Source organism: Hakea prostrata, chromosome 10 (assembly GCF_041222555.1).
Source record: "Hakea prostrata isolate BN-2017 chromosome 10, UWA_Hpros_2, whole genome shotgun sequence".
In the NCBI taxonomy this organism is placed as follows: domain Eukaryota; kingdom Viridiplantae; phylum Streptophyta; class Magnoliopsida; order Proteales; family Proteaceae; genus Hakea; species Hakea prostrata.
In genome coordinates, this window is record NC_142609.1 from 2,036,854 (window position 1) to 2,054,132 (window position 17,279).

General features: G+C 38.2%; 2 protein-coding genes across 2 annotated transcripts; one reads left to right on the forward strand and one right to left on the reverse strand.

Moving 5' to 3' along the window:
* Window positions 1-469: 469 nt before the first annotated feature.
* On the reverse strand, window positions 470-9,934 carry LOC149001416 (Protein phosphatase 2C family protein). The gene is made up of 4 exons (XM_089138996.1): window positions 9,274-9,934; window positions 8,636-9,000; window positions 1,229-1,465; window positions 470-1,138 (listed from the first exon to the last, which is right to left on the reverse strand). The coding sequence occupies exons 1-4, from the start codon at window positions 9,566-9,568 to the stop codon at window positions 866-868; spliced, it is 1,170 nt and encodes a 389-aa protein (XP_088995122.1). The 5' UTR covers window positions 9,569-9,934; the 3' UTR covers window positions 470-865.
* A 1,418-nt stretch (window positions 9,935-11,352) lies between these two features.
* LOC149001417 (ecotropic viral integration site protein) lies at window positions 11,353-17,003 on the forward strand. The gene is made up of 3 exons (XM_089137461.1): window positions 11,353-11,466; window positions 16,430-16,537; window positions 16,645-17,003. The coding sequence occupies exons 1-3, from the start codon at window positions 11,404-11,406 to the stop codon at window positions 16,864-16,866; spliced, it is 393 nt and encodes a 130-aa protein (XP_088993587.1). The 5' UTR covers window positions 11,353-11,403; the 3' UTR covers window positions 16,867-17,003.
* The last annotated feature ends 276 nt before the right edge of the window (window positions 17,004-17,279 follow it).

The window sequence follows — 17,279 nt, forward strand, 5'->3', positions numbered from 1 at the left end:
GAGTTTAATGGAGTTTTTGCTTTCAGTCCAGCCAAATCCAGCTTCTTGTTGCGGTTTGGGAGCTAAAGTGCTGGATTTATGGTGGCTACGCAGCCAAGTAATTATCCTTGATTGACAAGAGTTCAGTTCAGCTCCTGATACCATCAAGAGAGGTTGGTGGTCCAAATCAATTGACAAAGGTTGAATTCCTGGGTTGTAGAGTATGTTTCCATGTGAAAAAGTGAAAGGACAATTGCTCCGTAAAATAAGAATTTCAGAAAAGAAAAACAAGTAAATTCAATAATGTATTGAAAAGGCTGGATAAGTTGGAAATCCCATGAGTCTTTCTCTTCTTCTCTTTTGATTGCAGGAAAAAAGAATCAACTTCAAAGGAAACAAGAAAGACATCAAGTGCCTCTGTGACTGTGACAATATCTTAGTGTATGCTACTAGCATACTCATCTCTCTTAATAAAGAACACTGAAAAATATTTCAAAAAAACTCACTGGAGTCAAATCTTCTTATAAAAAATATCATTTGCAGGTACCAGGGTACAGACAGTGCCATTACAGTTAACTCTCAAAATAGTGTGGGTGCCGGAGGTTTTAGCCCAATGAAGCATAGAAACAAGAACTGCAGAGTTCAAATATGCAACGATTCAAAATCTATGATTCCCTCCATAGCAGCCGGACCTGCTCTTGAAAAAGATGGAACCAAGGATTCAAACAAAAATGGGAACGGGAAGAAAAGAACGGTCCAACTAATTGGAGGATAAAACTTATAAAATAACAAAAAAATGAGTAACAGTTGCAATGAGGGTAGCATGCACAATGGATCGCAGGTCAAAGAACCTTGTCTCCACTGGATCATCATCAGTTCAAACTCGTCAGCGCAGTGTTGAGCTAGCATCTACGGTAGTCGCCTCCAAAACTGCAAAATCTGATGGCCCAACTGTATCAACAAAGCCTCGTACTGAGACTGCTGGTACAGATGCGTGTTTTCCTAGCAATTCCTGATCTATGAAGACAACCACCACTGTAATATCATCATGGAAGAATCGACGGATCCCCTTTTCAACCTTCTTGAGATCGTCATACCTCATTTCCCTCTTTCTAGCAGCCTCACTCAAAGCAGTTCTGATCAGTCGCTTTGCTATTCCCTACCAACCCATAAAGAGGAAAATTGTGAGAAGTAGAATCGGAATGCCACGTAAAGAACAAAAACACAACAGATAAAGAAAACAACATACTGCTCGTGGATAATTGTATACGATCTCAACTGCTTCCTGATTTGTCATATGTTCCCAGAGCCCGTCCGATGCAAATATTATGAACTTATCTTGGGGTTGAATGGGTCTTGAATATATGGATGGATCAGCTGTTAGAACCGGCTTTCGTAGTGGCTCTGAAAGCCGAAACCTTGGGAATGAAGGATCAATAGTGAATTCTGGTTTCTTCAAGTATGCATCCCCTATAGATCTAGACACCTACAGACAAGATCAACGGAGGAATGACAGGAGAAGAAACAAATGTCATGGCAAAGGGATTATAAATCTTACTTCTTTCAGGAAATAAAAAGGCAAATACTTGGAAAATGTGAAAAGTTGAAGACAAAACCACTTAAGGATGACCAGCCAAAGCACTGATGACATATAAAAGACATTGAGAGAAAGACGAAAGACTAGAAACCAACTACTTATGGTTACATCCATTTTGAAAAAAAATCCTGATATTCAAAGGGCAGAATGTTACAATCATACAATTTGGTGGTGAACCATTTATCCATATGGGGTAGTATTATCAATGTGAAACATGATCTTCAAACTGCAGCTGCTTCTGAAATTTTATTTTTTGTGAAAATTAAATATTGTTTCAGAATCTTACTCCCGACCCCCAAATAAAAATTAAAAAAATACAGATTCTAAGGGAGGTAATAAATCTGAAAAGCAATAACTACAGTTTGCATTTTGCATGAAAAGAAGAAGGGAAAAAAAGAAAAAAAAAAAGACTCCAGAAGTACATGTTCCCACACCAGACATCAATGGGTTAAAATTACCCATAAATGATTTGAGGAATACGCACACAGCTGCAAAGGCATGCATGTGCGAAGGAGCAATTGGGGAGGATGAATCCAAAGTTTACAACAGCGTTTGCAGGACTGCATTATTCCACCAGCGATTGACAGAACTCACTATTATCTTTAAAACTTTTTTCTCTAAGACTCTTCCTAGACTTCAGAGAATTTGAATTGGTAATTGATAGGGCCCTGGGATCAAGACATGTGGAGGAAAGAGAAGGGAGGTAGCTTAACCATCTGCTGTTGTTTTTTTTTTTTGGAAGGGGGCAGGGGGGCGGAGTAACGGAGTTAAAAGGAGGAAGGAAGTGGTGCATAGGGGGTATCAGTTATTTTGTGCGAGTTCTAGGCAGCCTTTGGCTGAGCTGCAGCATGTTATAACCAGGTCTATTTCTCTATTTTCTCGCTGCAATCGTTACTGAGTTAGGAGGTTCCTAACAAATTGGTATCAGAGCCTTTCGATCCAAGAGAGGGGATTGCCCATGTTTTCCAGTAAAGAGAGAGTGAATGGATTGCTTGGAGAGATTATACTTCTTTGTTTGGAACATCAGATTGAGTACGAAGATCAGTTGGATGTAGGTCCAACACCTGGAAGGGGAAACCTTGGAGTGGGTCTACCAGAGAAGCTGGCCAGATTTTAACTGGTCAAGCTTCAAGGAAGTTCTGAAAATTGACTTCAATATGGAACAAGCTGCTGATGTACCCAGAGACACAGAAGAAGTGAGGCCTAAAGCCACTCCCATTTTCCGTTAGTTAAAAAGAAGCAAAGATAGCTCACCAAGATGGGTAACTGTGAGGACTCAGGGAAGTTGTGAGAATTTAGCCGGTACTATTACAGTAGTGACTCAGATGGTGAAGGTACCCCCTTTCTCTTTCCTCCATGTGTCCTGCCCCCAGGGGCATATCATTGGGCCAGCAACATGAGTAACTTTAATAAAGAATAATAAATATAAGAGCAAGAGGAATATAAGAACAAAGTGGTAATCATAGACCTGTTGAGAGCAAAGATGGGGGTGGCTATGCTATTTGGTTATGGGATTCTAGGAGGCTGATTTCGGGGAGGAGAAAGAATCATGTAGGCATCAAGGAAGAAGAGATGTTTCTCAAGGTGGCAGGGTTGCTACAGGGGAGTACTGGGACTCTAGGTAATCCAGTTATTTTTTGTTGTTTTCTCATTCAAATTTTCTGTTATTGGGAATCCAGTTATCTTTAATTTTCTGTGAAGATTGACTGGTGGCCCTGTTGCATTGACTATTGCAGAAACTGGGGTGGTGGAACAATTCCCTCAGAAGAACAGGGAGGCATGTGAAAACAGCTTTAATGGTGTGGAGACCAGTTACAAAAATGCTAATAGGGTGCCACATTCTGGGGAAGACTCAAAAGTTGAAATTAGGAAACAGAGAGTTGAAGAAAATTCATCTGAAAATGGCGCTCTGCTACTTCAGACTGTTCAATGCAAGAGGCTAATGAAGAAAACCCTATAAGGCAGTATCAAGTAGCAGTAGTCTCCTGTGCATCTGTAGCCGAGCAGGTGATAAAGCCTGTTCTTGTAATATTAGAGATGCATGTGCCATCATCATGTATGGTTGATGGTGTACACTCAAAGCAATTCTTTCAAAAAGGTGTTATAGTGTAGCATTCTTGGTACATGGGATTGGTAGCTGCATTGGCATGGTTGTGTGGCAAGCATTGTGGAGAGTCTGGAGACCAAGCTTTTGATCTTACCTCACTTTGAGGACAAGGTAAATTTCAAGGAGGGTGGCAATGATAAGCCCCTGGGAGCAAGACAGCCCAGGTGGGGGGGGGGGTGAGCTAAAATGGGGGTCAGTGGTTTGTAGGGGGTATCAGTTATTTGGGAGTTCTGGGCAGCCTTTGGTTGAGGGGCAGCGTGGTGCTGTAGGGGGTGATTGGCACCATTGTAACCAGGTTTATTTCTCTATATTCTTGCTGTAATCTTTACTGTGCTAGGAGGTTTCTACAGTGATCAAGAGGAAAAATACACTTAAATGAAACATTAAGAAAACCTAACAAAGCTCGGTTAGGTAATAACTGAAATTCAATGAAGAATCTCAAAATGGTGGTATGGTATTATCATTGTTTTTATTTTCTGTTTGTCTTCATATTTTTCCATGTCCTCCACAGACTGACAGGTCCTACAGTTTGTGATCTGACTATAATATACTTTCTTATGGCCTACATGAAGAAGGATTCAACTCAAATTAAAAATGCAGTTAACCCTTCCATCACCATGTAAAAACCAACTGCTACGTTAGGGAAGCTTCAAAACATGCTATTTAAGCGTAGGGACCTCAGCTACACATCTAGATTCTTATATTGCCACCACACTAGTAATAGCCATTGTTATACAATGCAAAGGTATCGTACTTTAATGGGGGGAAAAAGAAGACGCGAGGGGGTGTGTTTTTAAGGTTCTAAAAGCTCAGTAAGGTAAGTGAAGACCCTTTCTGGTCTAGAGAGGCTTTGATGGAAGAAAAAAGGAGGTAAGAAAGGTTGGAGATGAAGAAGAACCTGAAAAGTGAAACAGAGAGACGAGAGCTGGTGGCAACCAGAACTAGGATCAAGCAAGAATCCCAAAATTAGTTCCCTGCTCTGATACTATGAAAAAAGAGAGAGCTGGGGAAATAATGAACTGCGTCTCCGAAGAGCAAAGCTACATTCTATTTATAATAAGAAAAGTAATTACAAGAAGACCCTTAGACTATCTAGAACTACAAATACACCCAAAGAACTTGAAAACTCACAATATATATATATATTACAACTACAACAAAAATAAGCCTTGTCCCAATTGAATGGGGTCAGCTACATGGATTCTTGCCTTTCAATCAGTTTTGTTTGAGGTCATGCTAGATACAAGGCCTAAGCTATGCATATCATTTATCACCACTTCTCTTAAGGTTATCTTAGTTCTACCCCTAGCTCTTCTAGTTCCTTCAATCTGGATTATATCACTTCTCCATATAGAGGCATTTATAGGTCTCCATTGAACATGGCGTGCTACCTCAAACAACTTTCCAGAAGCTTATCACTTATGGGAGCAACTCCCATACCAACTCTAATATGATCATTCCTTATCTTATCCTTCCTAGTTTTGCCACTCATCCATCTTAGCATCCTCAATTTTGCTACACCGAGTTTATTTATATGATTCTTTTTAACCACCCAACACTCTGCACTGTACATCATAGTTGGTCAAATGATAGTCTCATAGAATTTTTCTTTAAGCTTTAATGGAATACGTTGATCACACAAAACCCAGACCACCTCTCCACTTCATCCACCCTATTTTAATTCTTTGAAAAACATCATCATCAATATCACCTCTTTTACTTATGATTGAACCTAAGTACCTAAAAGAATCACTTTGAAGAATCTCCTTATCATCAAGTTTCACCACCTCATCGTCTGCCCAATCATGATTAAAGTTACAAACTAGATATTCTGTCTCCATTCTACTTAATTTAAAGTCTCTTGATTTCAAAGTTGTTTTCCATGATTCTAACTTGGTAGTCCCCACTTGAGTCTCATCTATCAGCACAATATCATCAACAAAAAACATACACCAAGGGACCTTGTCTTGAATGTCTTTGGTCAATTCATCCATTACAAGTGCAAATAAATATGGGCTTAAAGTTGATCCTTGATGTAGCTCAACTGTAATTGGGAATTCATTACTTTGTCCCCCCACTGTTCTTACACTTGCGACCATCCTACCAACGCACACTGCAACACTCTTTCTCAGTACTGCCTATTAACGCTCTAGGAACTCTATCATAAGCTTTTTCTATGTCAATAACCATCATATGAAGGTCTTTCCTACACTCTTTATACCTAACTCATAAGTCTCCTAATTAGGTAAATAGCCTCTATTGTAGATCTTCCTAGAATAAACCCAATTGGTTCTCTGTAATTGTGGTTAAGTGTCTCAAACGGGTTTCAATAACTTTCTCCCATAATTTCATAGTATGTCTCATCAGTTTAATGCCCCTAATTATTACAGCTTTAAATATCTCATTTATTTTTGTAAATTGGAACCACGATGCTTCTCCTCCATTCATCTGGCAATTTCCCTGAGCTCATCATCTTATTGAACAACTTAGTCAACCAAACTAGCTCGTTGGTTCCTAAGCTCTTCCATACTTCTATTGGGATTTCATCAAGACTTTGTGTCTTGCCTAGTGTCATCCTCCTTAGTGCTTCTTTTACTTTGGACATCAAAATTCTCCGCATCTTATGTTTGAAAATTGGTGCCTTGCTGAATGGTGTAATCGTCCAAATCACAAGTGCTTGAAACATGCTCATTTAAAAGATTATAGAAATAGATTTTCCATCTTTTCTTAATGTCCTCATCACATACTAGTACTTTACCATCTCCATTTTTAATACATCTAACATAATAAAGATCTCTACTCTTCCTATCCTTTATTTTAGTTATCTTATAAATAGATTTCCACCCCTTCCTTTGTGTTCAACTTATTGTATAACTCTTCATATTTCTTCTCCCTTGCTTTTCCTACAATTTTCTTAGCTTCATTTCTAGCCAACCTATACCTTTGAAGATCCTCAACATTCTTAGTTCTTTGCCATGTCTTAAAACTAGCTTTCTTATTCCTAATGGCATCTTTAGAATGAACATCTTTTAATACACAAAGCTATCTCATTCCACATCGCATTAGTGTCCCCCTCAAAATCCCACTTTCCTTGTTTGATTACTTCATTAGCGAAGGATTTCAAGCACTTTCCTTTTAAGTTCCACCATCTTATCCTAGGCTAGTTAACCTTGCATCTTTTATGAATTTTTGGGGTTAGGCACATATCCAAGACCACATATCTATGTTTTGTAGTTAAGATTTCCCTTGGTGTCACCTTGCAATCCTTACACAACAATCTATTAGTCCTTCTAGTTGGGAAGAAATTGATTTGGCTTCTATGATATCCACTTTTGAAGGTAGATGAATGCTCATCTCCCTTTTCAAAATAAGTATTTAAAATAAACAACAACAAAATCTAAATTGAAATCCCTTCCTCATTTCTCTCTTTAAACCATAACCTCCATGTATCCTCTCATAGTCTCTTTGATCTTTTCCAATATATCCATGTAGATCACCTCCTATGATAATATTTTCTCCTTACAAATTCCTTGCATTAATCCATCCATATTTTCCCAACATTCTAACTTTAAACTTTCACCCAATCTTACTTGAGGTGCATATGCACAAATTATATTTACAATCTCTTTCTCCATTACAAGCTCAATAGCAATAATCCTATCATCCACTCTTCTAACATCCACCACATCACCAAAAAAAAAATTGCATATCATAATTGGTTACAGTGAGTCTACCCTCCAGTGCATAGCAGGAAAATGGTCTCCTTAATCCTGCCCCACTTCCCTCTCTCTTTATTCTCTTGAAGGATTTAACAAGCTAAGGTTTCATGCTAATCATTGGGCAATCCCAGTCTAGTTGGAGTAGGAACAGTAAGGACAGCATGAGTTTAATTGTAGGTTCTATTGTCCAACCAATGAAAATGATTCATGCAGAACTAAATGAGGAACGAATCTGTAGGATCATAGTTGAAGGTCAATCCTTCAATGTCTTTCACGGATAGGAGTGCTGAAGTTGAAAATGGAAATTGTTTACACATCATGAGAAAAGAAAACATTTATTGATTCTTCAGACCTAGACCGTTGATGTTTGAGCACACTGACAATGAAACCTTTTAAGTGATACAGCTGAGTCATTTGGTTCAAAGAGGTGAGCGCCATGGAATTTATAGCATGTCTGGTTATATGATTCTACGGATCTCAAATCTGCTGAATCATGAATCCGATTTTTATTGACTGTTTGATTACTTTTCTTAAATGATTAAGCAGAATCAAGAATCCTGTAGAGTTATGAATTTTGCCTGAAAATTGGAATTATTTGGATTTCATGGTTTTGAGGTTTAATCCATGGATCCTCCAAATTTACCTTGAGTAAAGAAAAACCTTGACTCACTTCGTCATGGTAATTTCCAAGATGAATCAGTTCATAGGATCAAAGCAACCAATCAGTTAACTTTAACGAACTATGATTCCATGGGTTTCAAATCGGAGTCAATGCAAACATTGATGGAATCAAGTTACCAAAACACTATTAACGTTCCTGAATGGAACACCAATGCAGTAATACAAGACAGTAAAATGCAACTTTCTTTCCATCCATCAGTGTAACCAACCACTTGTTTTAGCACCAATTTTCACTTATTTTGTATCTAGTATAGCTTTAGAGTTGGCATATATTGAAACATTAATTGTTTTCAGAATAAATGGTTTCATGTCATTCCCAAAAAATTTCTATTCCAATCAATTTCCAAGTCTTATCTAGAAGCTGGTAATTTATCACAGGGAAATACAGAGTCTTTTGTCTAATTTGAACTAGATTGAACATCCTAAATAACAGGTCTAGATCTTAGGATCTTTCCGCTAGTAGAAATAACAAAAGTCAATAATGTAAAAAATGATAAACATTCATCTCTCATAAGCAATTATTACTACTAAAAGGTAAGTAGGGAACAAAACCTGGATGATGCCTTTGACACGCCATACCCCATGCTTCATGACAACAATGTTTGAATCATCTGGATGCAAGGATCTGAGTTCCTGTCTGACCTCCTCCATACTTGCATTATGATCATTCGTTACCTGCTCAGCTATAATTTCATTTGACCTACCCAAACGACCGACTACAGCCCGAGAATCACCCAAGTTAGCAACATACAGTGTCCCTCTCCAGACAACTCCAACCAAACAACAAGAACCCATGGCAGCAATTAAAGGCTTAATTCCCCATGTTCTACGCACAAGAGAAAGAAATCCTTCCTCTGTCGCAGAAAAAGCATTTCTCAAAGCATCTTCAGAAAGAGTTCCACTTTCTCGAGCAAACCCTATAAAAGCACACGCAATTTAGAACTAACAACTATTTATTTGACTAAGAGCACCTGACAGTAACCGCAAACAAAATTTCCACTTCACTATAGAAAAAAAAAAGGCGCTTGGTTTAGGGATGAAATTGAGTGAGAGTCAGTAACTTGGATTGAATTTTGATTACAAACATACAATCCAAAAAATTTCTTTTTCTACGTACCCAACAAAAAAGTTACAAAAATATCACCCACAAAAGCGCGAGAAAAAAATAATAACAAGGAGAAACTACTGACTCAAAAGGTGAAGGAAGAGATGATCAGACACGAAACGTGAAGCTTCGGGACCACCATGACCGTCATAAACCCCAACGAAAATGGCATTAGGTCCTGTTTCAACCTGGCTGTGATCCTCAACAATCTCATTGGCTTGGACGATGGCAATTGAAAACTCTCCTAAATGATAACGGTCGAGGTCTCTGTACCACAGAAGCACGTCGCCCTCTCCGTCCTCATCATCCTTGTTCATACGGACGTACCGCCGGACCGGACGCCAGCACATCGCTGCAACCCTTGCCAACCATGAAAACATCCCTCATTTCCTCCAAAAAGCAACCCTAGAAGGCTTTAGTGATGGCCGGAAAATGTAATTACAATTTCCTACGGAGAATTCGAGAAAAGATAAAATTATCTGAAGGGAGTCAATCAGAAAAAAGATCTTCAAAAGAAAGTATAAATGGTGAAGAAAACAGATCACGCGGAGGAGATCTATGATCAACTTGAGAAACAAGAGAATGGCAATTTAGGGTTAGTGACTATTTGGTGGAACGATTTCGTTTGGAGAAAGAAAGAGTAAGAGCGAAAAAAATAAAAAGTACTTGAGTTTTTAATGCTACCGAAGAACCGCTGAAACGGGAAAAAGGCTGAGGAAGGCTGAGGAAAGCGTGTAAACAGCTCTTTTCGTTTCCTCACTTATAGCCATTACTAGCATATTTTCCTGTAATTACGGAATTGCCATCATTCGGCACGCCAACTGTTTAAACAGTGACTCAGTGTCAGCTGGAGTCATCGGTTCGGAATTTTTTTTTTTTGGTAAAAGGATCATCTGGTCAACTTGCACGGACCTTGATTACATCCTCAAAGGAGCTTTGTCATTCGCAAGAATCGAATCTATAACCTATCCACTGAAAAGTATGGATTTTACCACTCTATCAACCCTGCATTGACATAATTGGATCAGAAATTTCTTCAGTACTGATGTCATGCGAAATTTCGAATCATTGAATCATAAATTTTGGTCAAGATTTTGATCTCGACCGTTGAATACCAGTGGTCGAGATCAAAATCCAACAATTGGGAATGTTTCGCTTGAAAGTCCTGTGCACAAAACTGAAGCAAGGTCCCATAAGATCAGTGAGTTAAGAGTGCTACCCTAGGACTGAAAATCGGATCAGTCTAAAGTAGACCTGTAAATGGATAGCCGAAATCCGCCTCGAATTCGCATTCGTATTCGTTTAAGGATATCCGTATCCGAAAATTTTCTTACCGGAAAATATCCGTATCCGTCCGCTATGCAAACGGATTCGGATTCGGATAATTGCTTATCGGATCGGATAATATCCGGATAAATTTTTATCCGGATAGAATAAAGTATTTAACATTTTTTCTTTAAAAATAGATGATAATCGGATTCAAATACCGGTAATCGGATTCGGATAGCGGTATTCAATAATCGGAAATTAGAAATCTATACTAAAAAATATAAAAAAGTGACAATTATCAATCAATAATCGGATATTTTATTGGATCGGATATTATCGGATATCCAGATAAAGTTTCGGATTCGCATTCGGATGCCTTTTCTAAATTTTTGCCGGATTTGGATTCGAATTCGGATATTGAATTTGCTAATTGGATTCGGATTCGGATACTGGTGTATCCGAGCTGAATCCGGTCCCTTCACAGGCCTAGTCTAAAGGGGTCAATTTTGCATCCAGAAGATCCAAATGACCACCGGGTGTGGTGGTGTATTGGTCCCAAGATCACTCCATGTAGTTTGGTAGTCTTCATGTATGAGATTCGATTTGTCTCTATTCTTTTATTTCTTGGACTTGACAATTGTATGCTCTTAAACTTGAGCATGAGATTATTATTGTGGGACCCATGGATCAGTGCTTGCATTATTTGTTCATAGAAGTAATGCGGGTCACAGACCTTAGTGGGGTCCTTTATCTCCTTTATTTCATAAAAAAGATAATAATAAATAATCCAAATGAAAATCACTTTTGAATAAATTTATTAAACACGTGGCCGATTCACAGACCTTAGTGGGGTCCGCAATGCAAACCAAACCACTCACCAAATTCAACCCCAAAATCACCGATCAAAGAAACTAAACTAAACTAAATCGCAGCGGGCAATCCAGGAATGGCCGAAGAAGGGAAACCAGATGCTCAGCTCTTTCAGCTCCTTTCTCATCTCCTTCAAGAGGTAATCCAAGGAACCTTTAGTCTTTGTAATTTTTCTTTCACTCTGCAAGACTTACTTTTGTTTATAGGATTTTATATCTGATTCACAATTCCTTCTGTATTTTTCTTTCACGAATTTGAAGTTCATTAATTGAGCACAATAGTTTAGGTCGTATTCACGGTGGTTTTTCTTTATTGGTTTCGTTAGGGTCTATATCATTCTGGTAATTTGATGTTTCATATAAGGTCAGGAAACATCTATCTTGTTTGGTGTACGAATTCTAGAATCTGAATGTTACATTTATGAAGTAGGTCTTTTGAGAGGAAACCATATTTTGAATTCGATTCGTGAGGTTCTTCATTGCATTTGTCTGAATTGCTGGCTTTGCAATATTGGTTTTTAAGTTGTTTTTTTCTTCCAGGAAGTCACTTTCTTAAACTACATGTGATCAATGAAATTTTATTCAAACCCGTCACAGTTACATGTACATGCATCTTCTTTGGAGGATTTGGCTTCATTTATTAATTTTTTTTATGGAAAGGGGGGAGGTGAGGTGAGGTATGAACCTTAAACCTAGCCATGGCCTAACTACTCATGTAACTATCACGATGCAGATTGTTTCCAGTTTTTGCAATTAGATCAGATAAAAAAATTAGATCGTTCAGTAACAGTGTGTCATGTAACTGCCTCAGAGACATGGTTAGGATGTTTTGCAGAGAATGAATTGATTCACTCTAGGTTATGGTTTCTTTTGAGACATGTTTCTCTAGTTAAGGGTACAAATGACTTTCGTTCTTAAATGGATATGTTTGTAATTTACCATTTATTCTGAAGTTTTCGTCTAATTTGATGCTTATTTGTTTAAACATTGACTCTCTTTAAGTCATTGTTTTTTAGTCTTATTCCTTAGGGAAGAGATATATACTGTCCAATTCTGAGCTTCCTGAGCAATTGGCTACTCAGGATTACACACTTACTTTAATGAATGGAGTGAAAGTCTTGTAGTTTGGGGTTTAGGAAAATCAGAATCATAAGAGTGTGTCAGAAAAGGTAAACTTATTTGGAGCCTCATTACCATACTTTATGCATTTCAACCATGTACCACTTCCCTAGAAATTTTCAGCTGGATTACTGGTTCACAGGCACAGAATAAGATAGATGCAATCTCAAGATCCTCAAAATTAACATAAAAAGTCCATATGACAGTGGAATTTACTTACCAATAATTATCTAAGTTGTTATATGGTTCAATAATTTGCATTTTATTTTGATACCGTCAGTATAAACATATCAAATTGATGCTCCAATGTCAAAGAAATCAGGTTACCTGTTTGCCTTGCATCTTACAGTAAACCTGATCTCTGCATCCTCTCCTTTTCTGGATTCTTATATGGTTTCTCAAGTTATCTTGAAGAAGCATATTTTCAGTAATTAAGTGTTGCAAGTGGTGCTCCATCAGACAGAATGTGCCTTTAAAGCACATCCTTGAACTGCCAGATGGGCTATGTAGTGATGGCTGGATTCCATTGCCTGCAGTAGTCTGAACTGAGTTGTTAATTGAAGTGGAAGTGGGCAGTTGGGTAGAACTGTAGGAGCACCAATAGATAGAAAGAAAGCTAAGCTGATTAATTTGTATATGTTAGCATAGAAGATGTCCACAAGAACTGTATTTTTCTGGGAGAGAGGGAAATAAATATCTTGTTAGTTCTTATTGCTAGAAGGTTCTAGTCTGCAGCACCTCAGACCTGCATGGAAAGAGCTGGGATGTGGTTCAGTTAGGCAGCGAAAACCCGTCCACCGATGTTACTGTAAATCAAAATGAGAAAATTATTTATGGGGGAGCATGCCATTTACACCCAAACTCAGAAAAAAAGGGGGTTCAAATTGACCACCTCTGTTCCCCACCCTCAAACCCCCCCCCCCCAAAAAAAAAAAAAAAGAAGAAAGAAGTAGGATGGCAATGCACTCGGATTGGCCTCTGTGCACAGGTGCCACACTCCACAGAGAACCCTGACCAAATCAACATATAACATTTCAGTTGTATTAACGAATACCTGAAGAAAAAAAAAAAAAAAGAGAAAGCACTAAAGATTCAAAGTCATGAAAATCACCATCCAAATGTCCATCTTACATTCATCAACATTAGGGCCAACTTACCTGCTCATTCTTATTTCCTTCTTAATATAATTGAATTTTTCTGGGTGAGATTTTAATTCCTTCTTGATGAAGACATGTGATATATCTTAGTAGGACAGTTGATTGTGGCTGGAATGCTGAGCCACATCTTAACCATTTATCACTTTCTCTCCTCACTGCCTGTCTACATTCCACAAGCTGATGCTGTAAATTGTACTTTACCATTGCAATAACTTGTAGAAACAGAGCAGAATCTTACGTGTTTTAATGCTTCTGATGTTTAATAGTGGAACTTTACCTTCCATAAACTTCCTCCTGCTTAATCCTCCTTATGTGTGTTCTCTCTTTTGTGCTTGCAATGACATTGTATTTTCAATCTAGGTTTCAGTTGCAAGCTTGCCATCTAAGTGTAATTGCATCCAAGATCTATTTTCCCAAGCGTGCAAGCTTTTTGGTGCTTTCCTGTTCCAATTGATTGTCATCAACATAAGGAAGTTGGATTAGAGTACTTGGTTTTGCTTTTGTTGTTGATTTCCCACTTTGATTGGATAATCTCCCGGTGCACTTTTTGTAAAACATGGTATGAGACATATTACTATTGTGAGTGAGGTTATTTCTTTCTTTAGCCTGATGGAGTGAACTAGAGATGCTGAGTTTCCTTGCACAGTTAGTGTCCATAATATCGATTAGAACGGTGGTGCCTAGAAGGTAGTTAGATCTTACCTTCAATTGCATCCTGTTAGGGATACTACGGGAAGGTTGTTATGTAACATTTTCTTGTATTATTGTATGTTCATTAATATAAATAAAACGCTAATCACATCATCATTTAATTGTTCTGGGGCCTTTTTGTTCGCTTGAAGTCTAGTGCTAGAACCTGCTAGAGCCAAGAGTGCCAAAGTCTTTTGTTGTGTAACCTTCTGCACACTGAGGTTGGCAATGAGTCATAATCCAGGTTTGCAAGGAAAGTGGAGTAGGTTTTTGAACTCAGGTATATGATATTGGCTTTCAAAAGCAAGTTGGTTTACTGGTTCATGTTGAAGCTGGTATTCTGTTAAGTTAGGGTGTTTGACCACTCAAAAGCAATTAGGTTGGGTGCATTGGCATGCTGTGAAGGTGAGTGAATCAACCAGAAATTCAATTCGTATAGTCTGTTGAGTATGCTCATGCTTCACATTGTGTTGCCGATGGACACGAGGGTCTTGCTCCCCAGTGAGTGGGTGGGGGTAGCCCCCCATAGCCTGTAGAGGGTCCATGTTTTTTTGGGCCTCAGAGTTTCATTACAGTTTGGGTTTGGGCCCATGAATAGTTGTGGCTTTGGGTTTCTAAGCGCATATATATATATTCTCTTCTAACAAAACATTTGATGTAGTTGTTTTGAGAAGAATATAGTGAAAAACCTAATGCTGGACGTAGCGTCACATTGAGGTCAACCAGGGTAAAATCCGTGTCTCCTTCTTCCTTGTTTTCTATTCTATTGTGAGTGATTGATCGCTCTAAGCCTAACACAGTCAAATAACATGGTTGATCATTTCTAGAATTTTGAAGATTCTGATAGAGATTAGAATGGAGAATTGGGTTTGACTTCACAAATAGTTCCATGGTAGTGGATCATCTTTATTAGTTATTGCAGGTGGAAGATGACATGTCAACTTCCAAGAAAAGGTAGAAAGAAGGCATCATGATATAGATAGATGAGATTGTGGAAGAACTGGAGTTCAAATGGGCGTCAGCCCTTACGTTACTCATGATATTGCTTTGGATTTGAAGAGCAAGTGGATTTGCTAGCGTTGGGTTGGGTTTCGGATGGGAAGAAAAGAAAAGGAGAAAAGGGGAAAGGGGGGGGGGGTTGTATTATTTACCACTATGTTTGTTCTTAAGGTTTTCCGTGTTTTTGTATCTTGCATTTCTTTCTCCAACCCCTCCAACAACAAAGAGAGACAGAGAGAGAGAGGAAATCACCATGAATCAGGAATCTGGACAGTGTTACTTAGACATCAAAACAGTTTTCCCTTCTCGTAGGATGTGTTATGCCTCATTTCATGCAGTACCACTCTGTCTGGCATGTATCATTTAGATCTGTACTTGGTGTTTTGATTTTAAATTTTGTGCATTGGGTATACAACCTGTTAGTTTTACAGGTACCCAACATATGTTCTGATTCATTTTGGTGCAAAACAAAATTATCTGTAACAGTTGCATAGAGTCATAGACTAATGTCCATGCTCTCCTGACCTTGTCAATCACAGATTTTACGTATAAATGTCACTTCTGTGATTGCAAAACACACCTTTTTCTGTTAATATGCATGCTGACCCGCACATTTTCTCTAATATTTTGTGCAATTTTGCCTCTTCCATCAGGTAGTTTTTTGTATACTAGAATGCAATTTGATTTACCACTTCCTGATGTATAGTTTTTTCCCTTCTTATTATCAAGAGAATTGCAGATTTTATTTTCTTAATCTACCTCAAGATCTGCAAGTTCAGAATTGCATTCCTTTTGTGTTATATATTTCCAGCATTTTCTATTTCATTACATTAGCATCTAGACTTCAAACTTACTTGGTTCTAGATTATGTCCCTGTCCAACACCTTCTGACTTACCAATTTAACAGCTCATGGAATCCATTGAACCACCAATTCAAATCAAAGGAAACTGGCTTAGAACTGAATTGTCCTTATTATCAAACCAAGGAGGAGTTAGTTACCTTAAGTTTACTTATTTCTTTTTTATAGGGCTTAATGCTAGTTTTGTTATCTGCCACCAGTTCACTATTTGATGTTGTCTGGATAGCAAGCCTGCAGGCTTGTTTGCTTTAATTGTTTAACGGGACATGTTTCTTTAGGTAGAGTCATTAACCAATCAAGAAGAAGTTGAATTACGTGCAAAAATTGAAGCACTTGGATTAGAAGTAACCAAAGTGCCATCAAAGCCATCTGAGCATCTTGATGAGGTACTACTTTGGAGCCACTTCTTTGGTGGAAGATCTCTCTCCAATGCTCTCATTGTTGTTCTTTCTAAGGTTTAGTAACCTCATGGTTATGAATATATTTTTTTTAGCTGGAAATAGCAAAGGAGTTGGACAAATTGTCAGCGAAGTTAGATGATGTAGACGACATGATATCCTCAGCCATGGCTTCAGATCCTCAGGTACAGTCTCTTTTGAGTAGTACTTCCGATGTATGGATGCCAGTCATCACAGCAACTTCCGATGAAAGGCGTGCTTTTGTGGTGCCGAATGAAGATGGTAACAGTGGAAACCAAGAGAAGAAACCAGAGTGATTGTTAAATATTCGCTTCACTTTCTTGTGTTCCTTTCTTTTCCTCCTTTTTTCTTTTATAAATTTTCTTCTATTGTCTTACGCTTTTAACTCTCACTTGTCACAATTAACAATTTCAGCATGTTAATCTTTCAATTATTATAATTCTTCTATTTTCTTAAGCTTTTACTGTCACTTGTCTCAAAAAAGGAAATCTATTTATTGCACTTAACAATTTCAGCATCTATTTGTTTCCATTTAGCTTTTCTGTTCTGTTTCAGTAGTATATTCCCATGAAAACGCAACCCGTGTTGACCTGAGAGGGAGACCAGTGCTGTGGCTTCACAGAAGGAAATTGGAAAGCTACAAATTACCAAGTCCTGCTTTTATCGTTCTTCAACCATGTTCTTCATGGCAAGGCACGACATGTTGGTG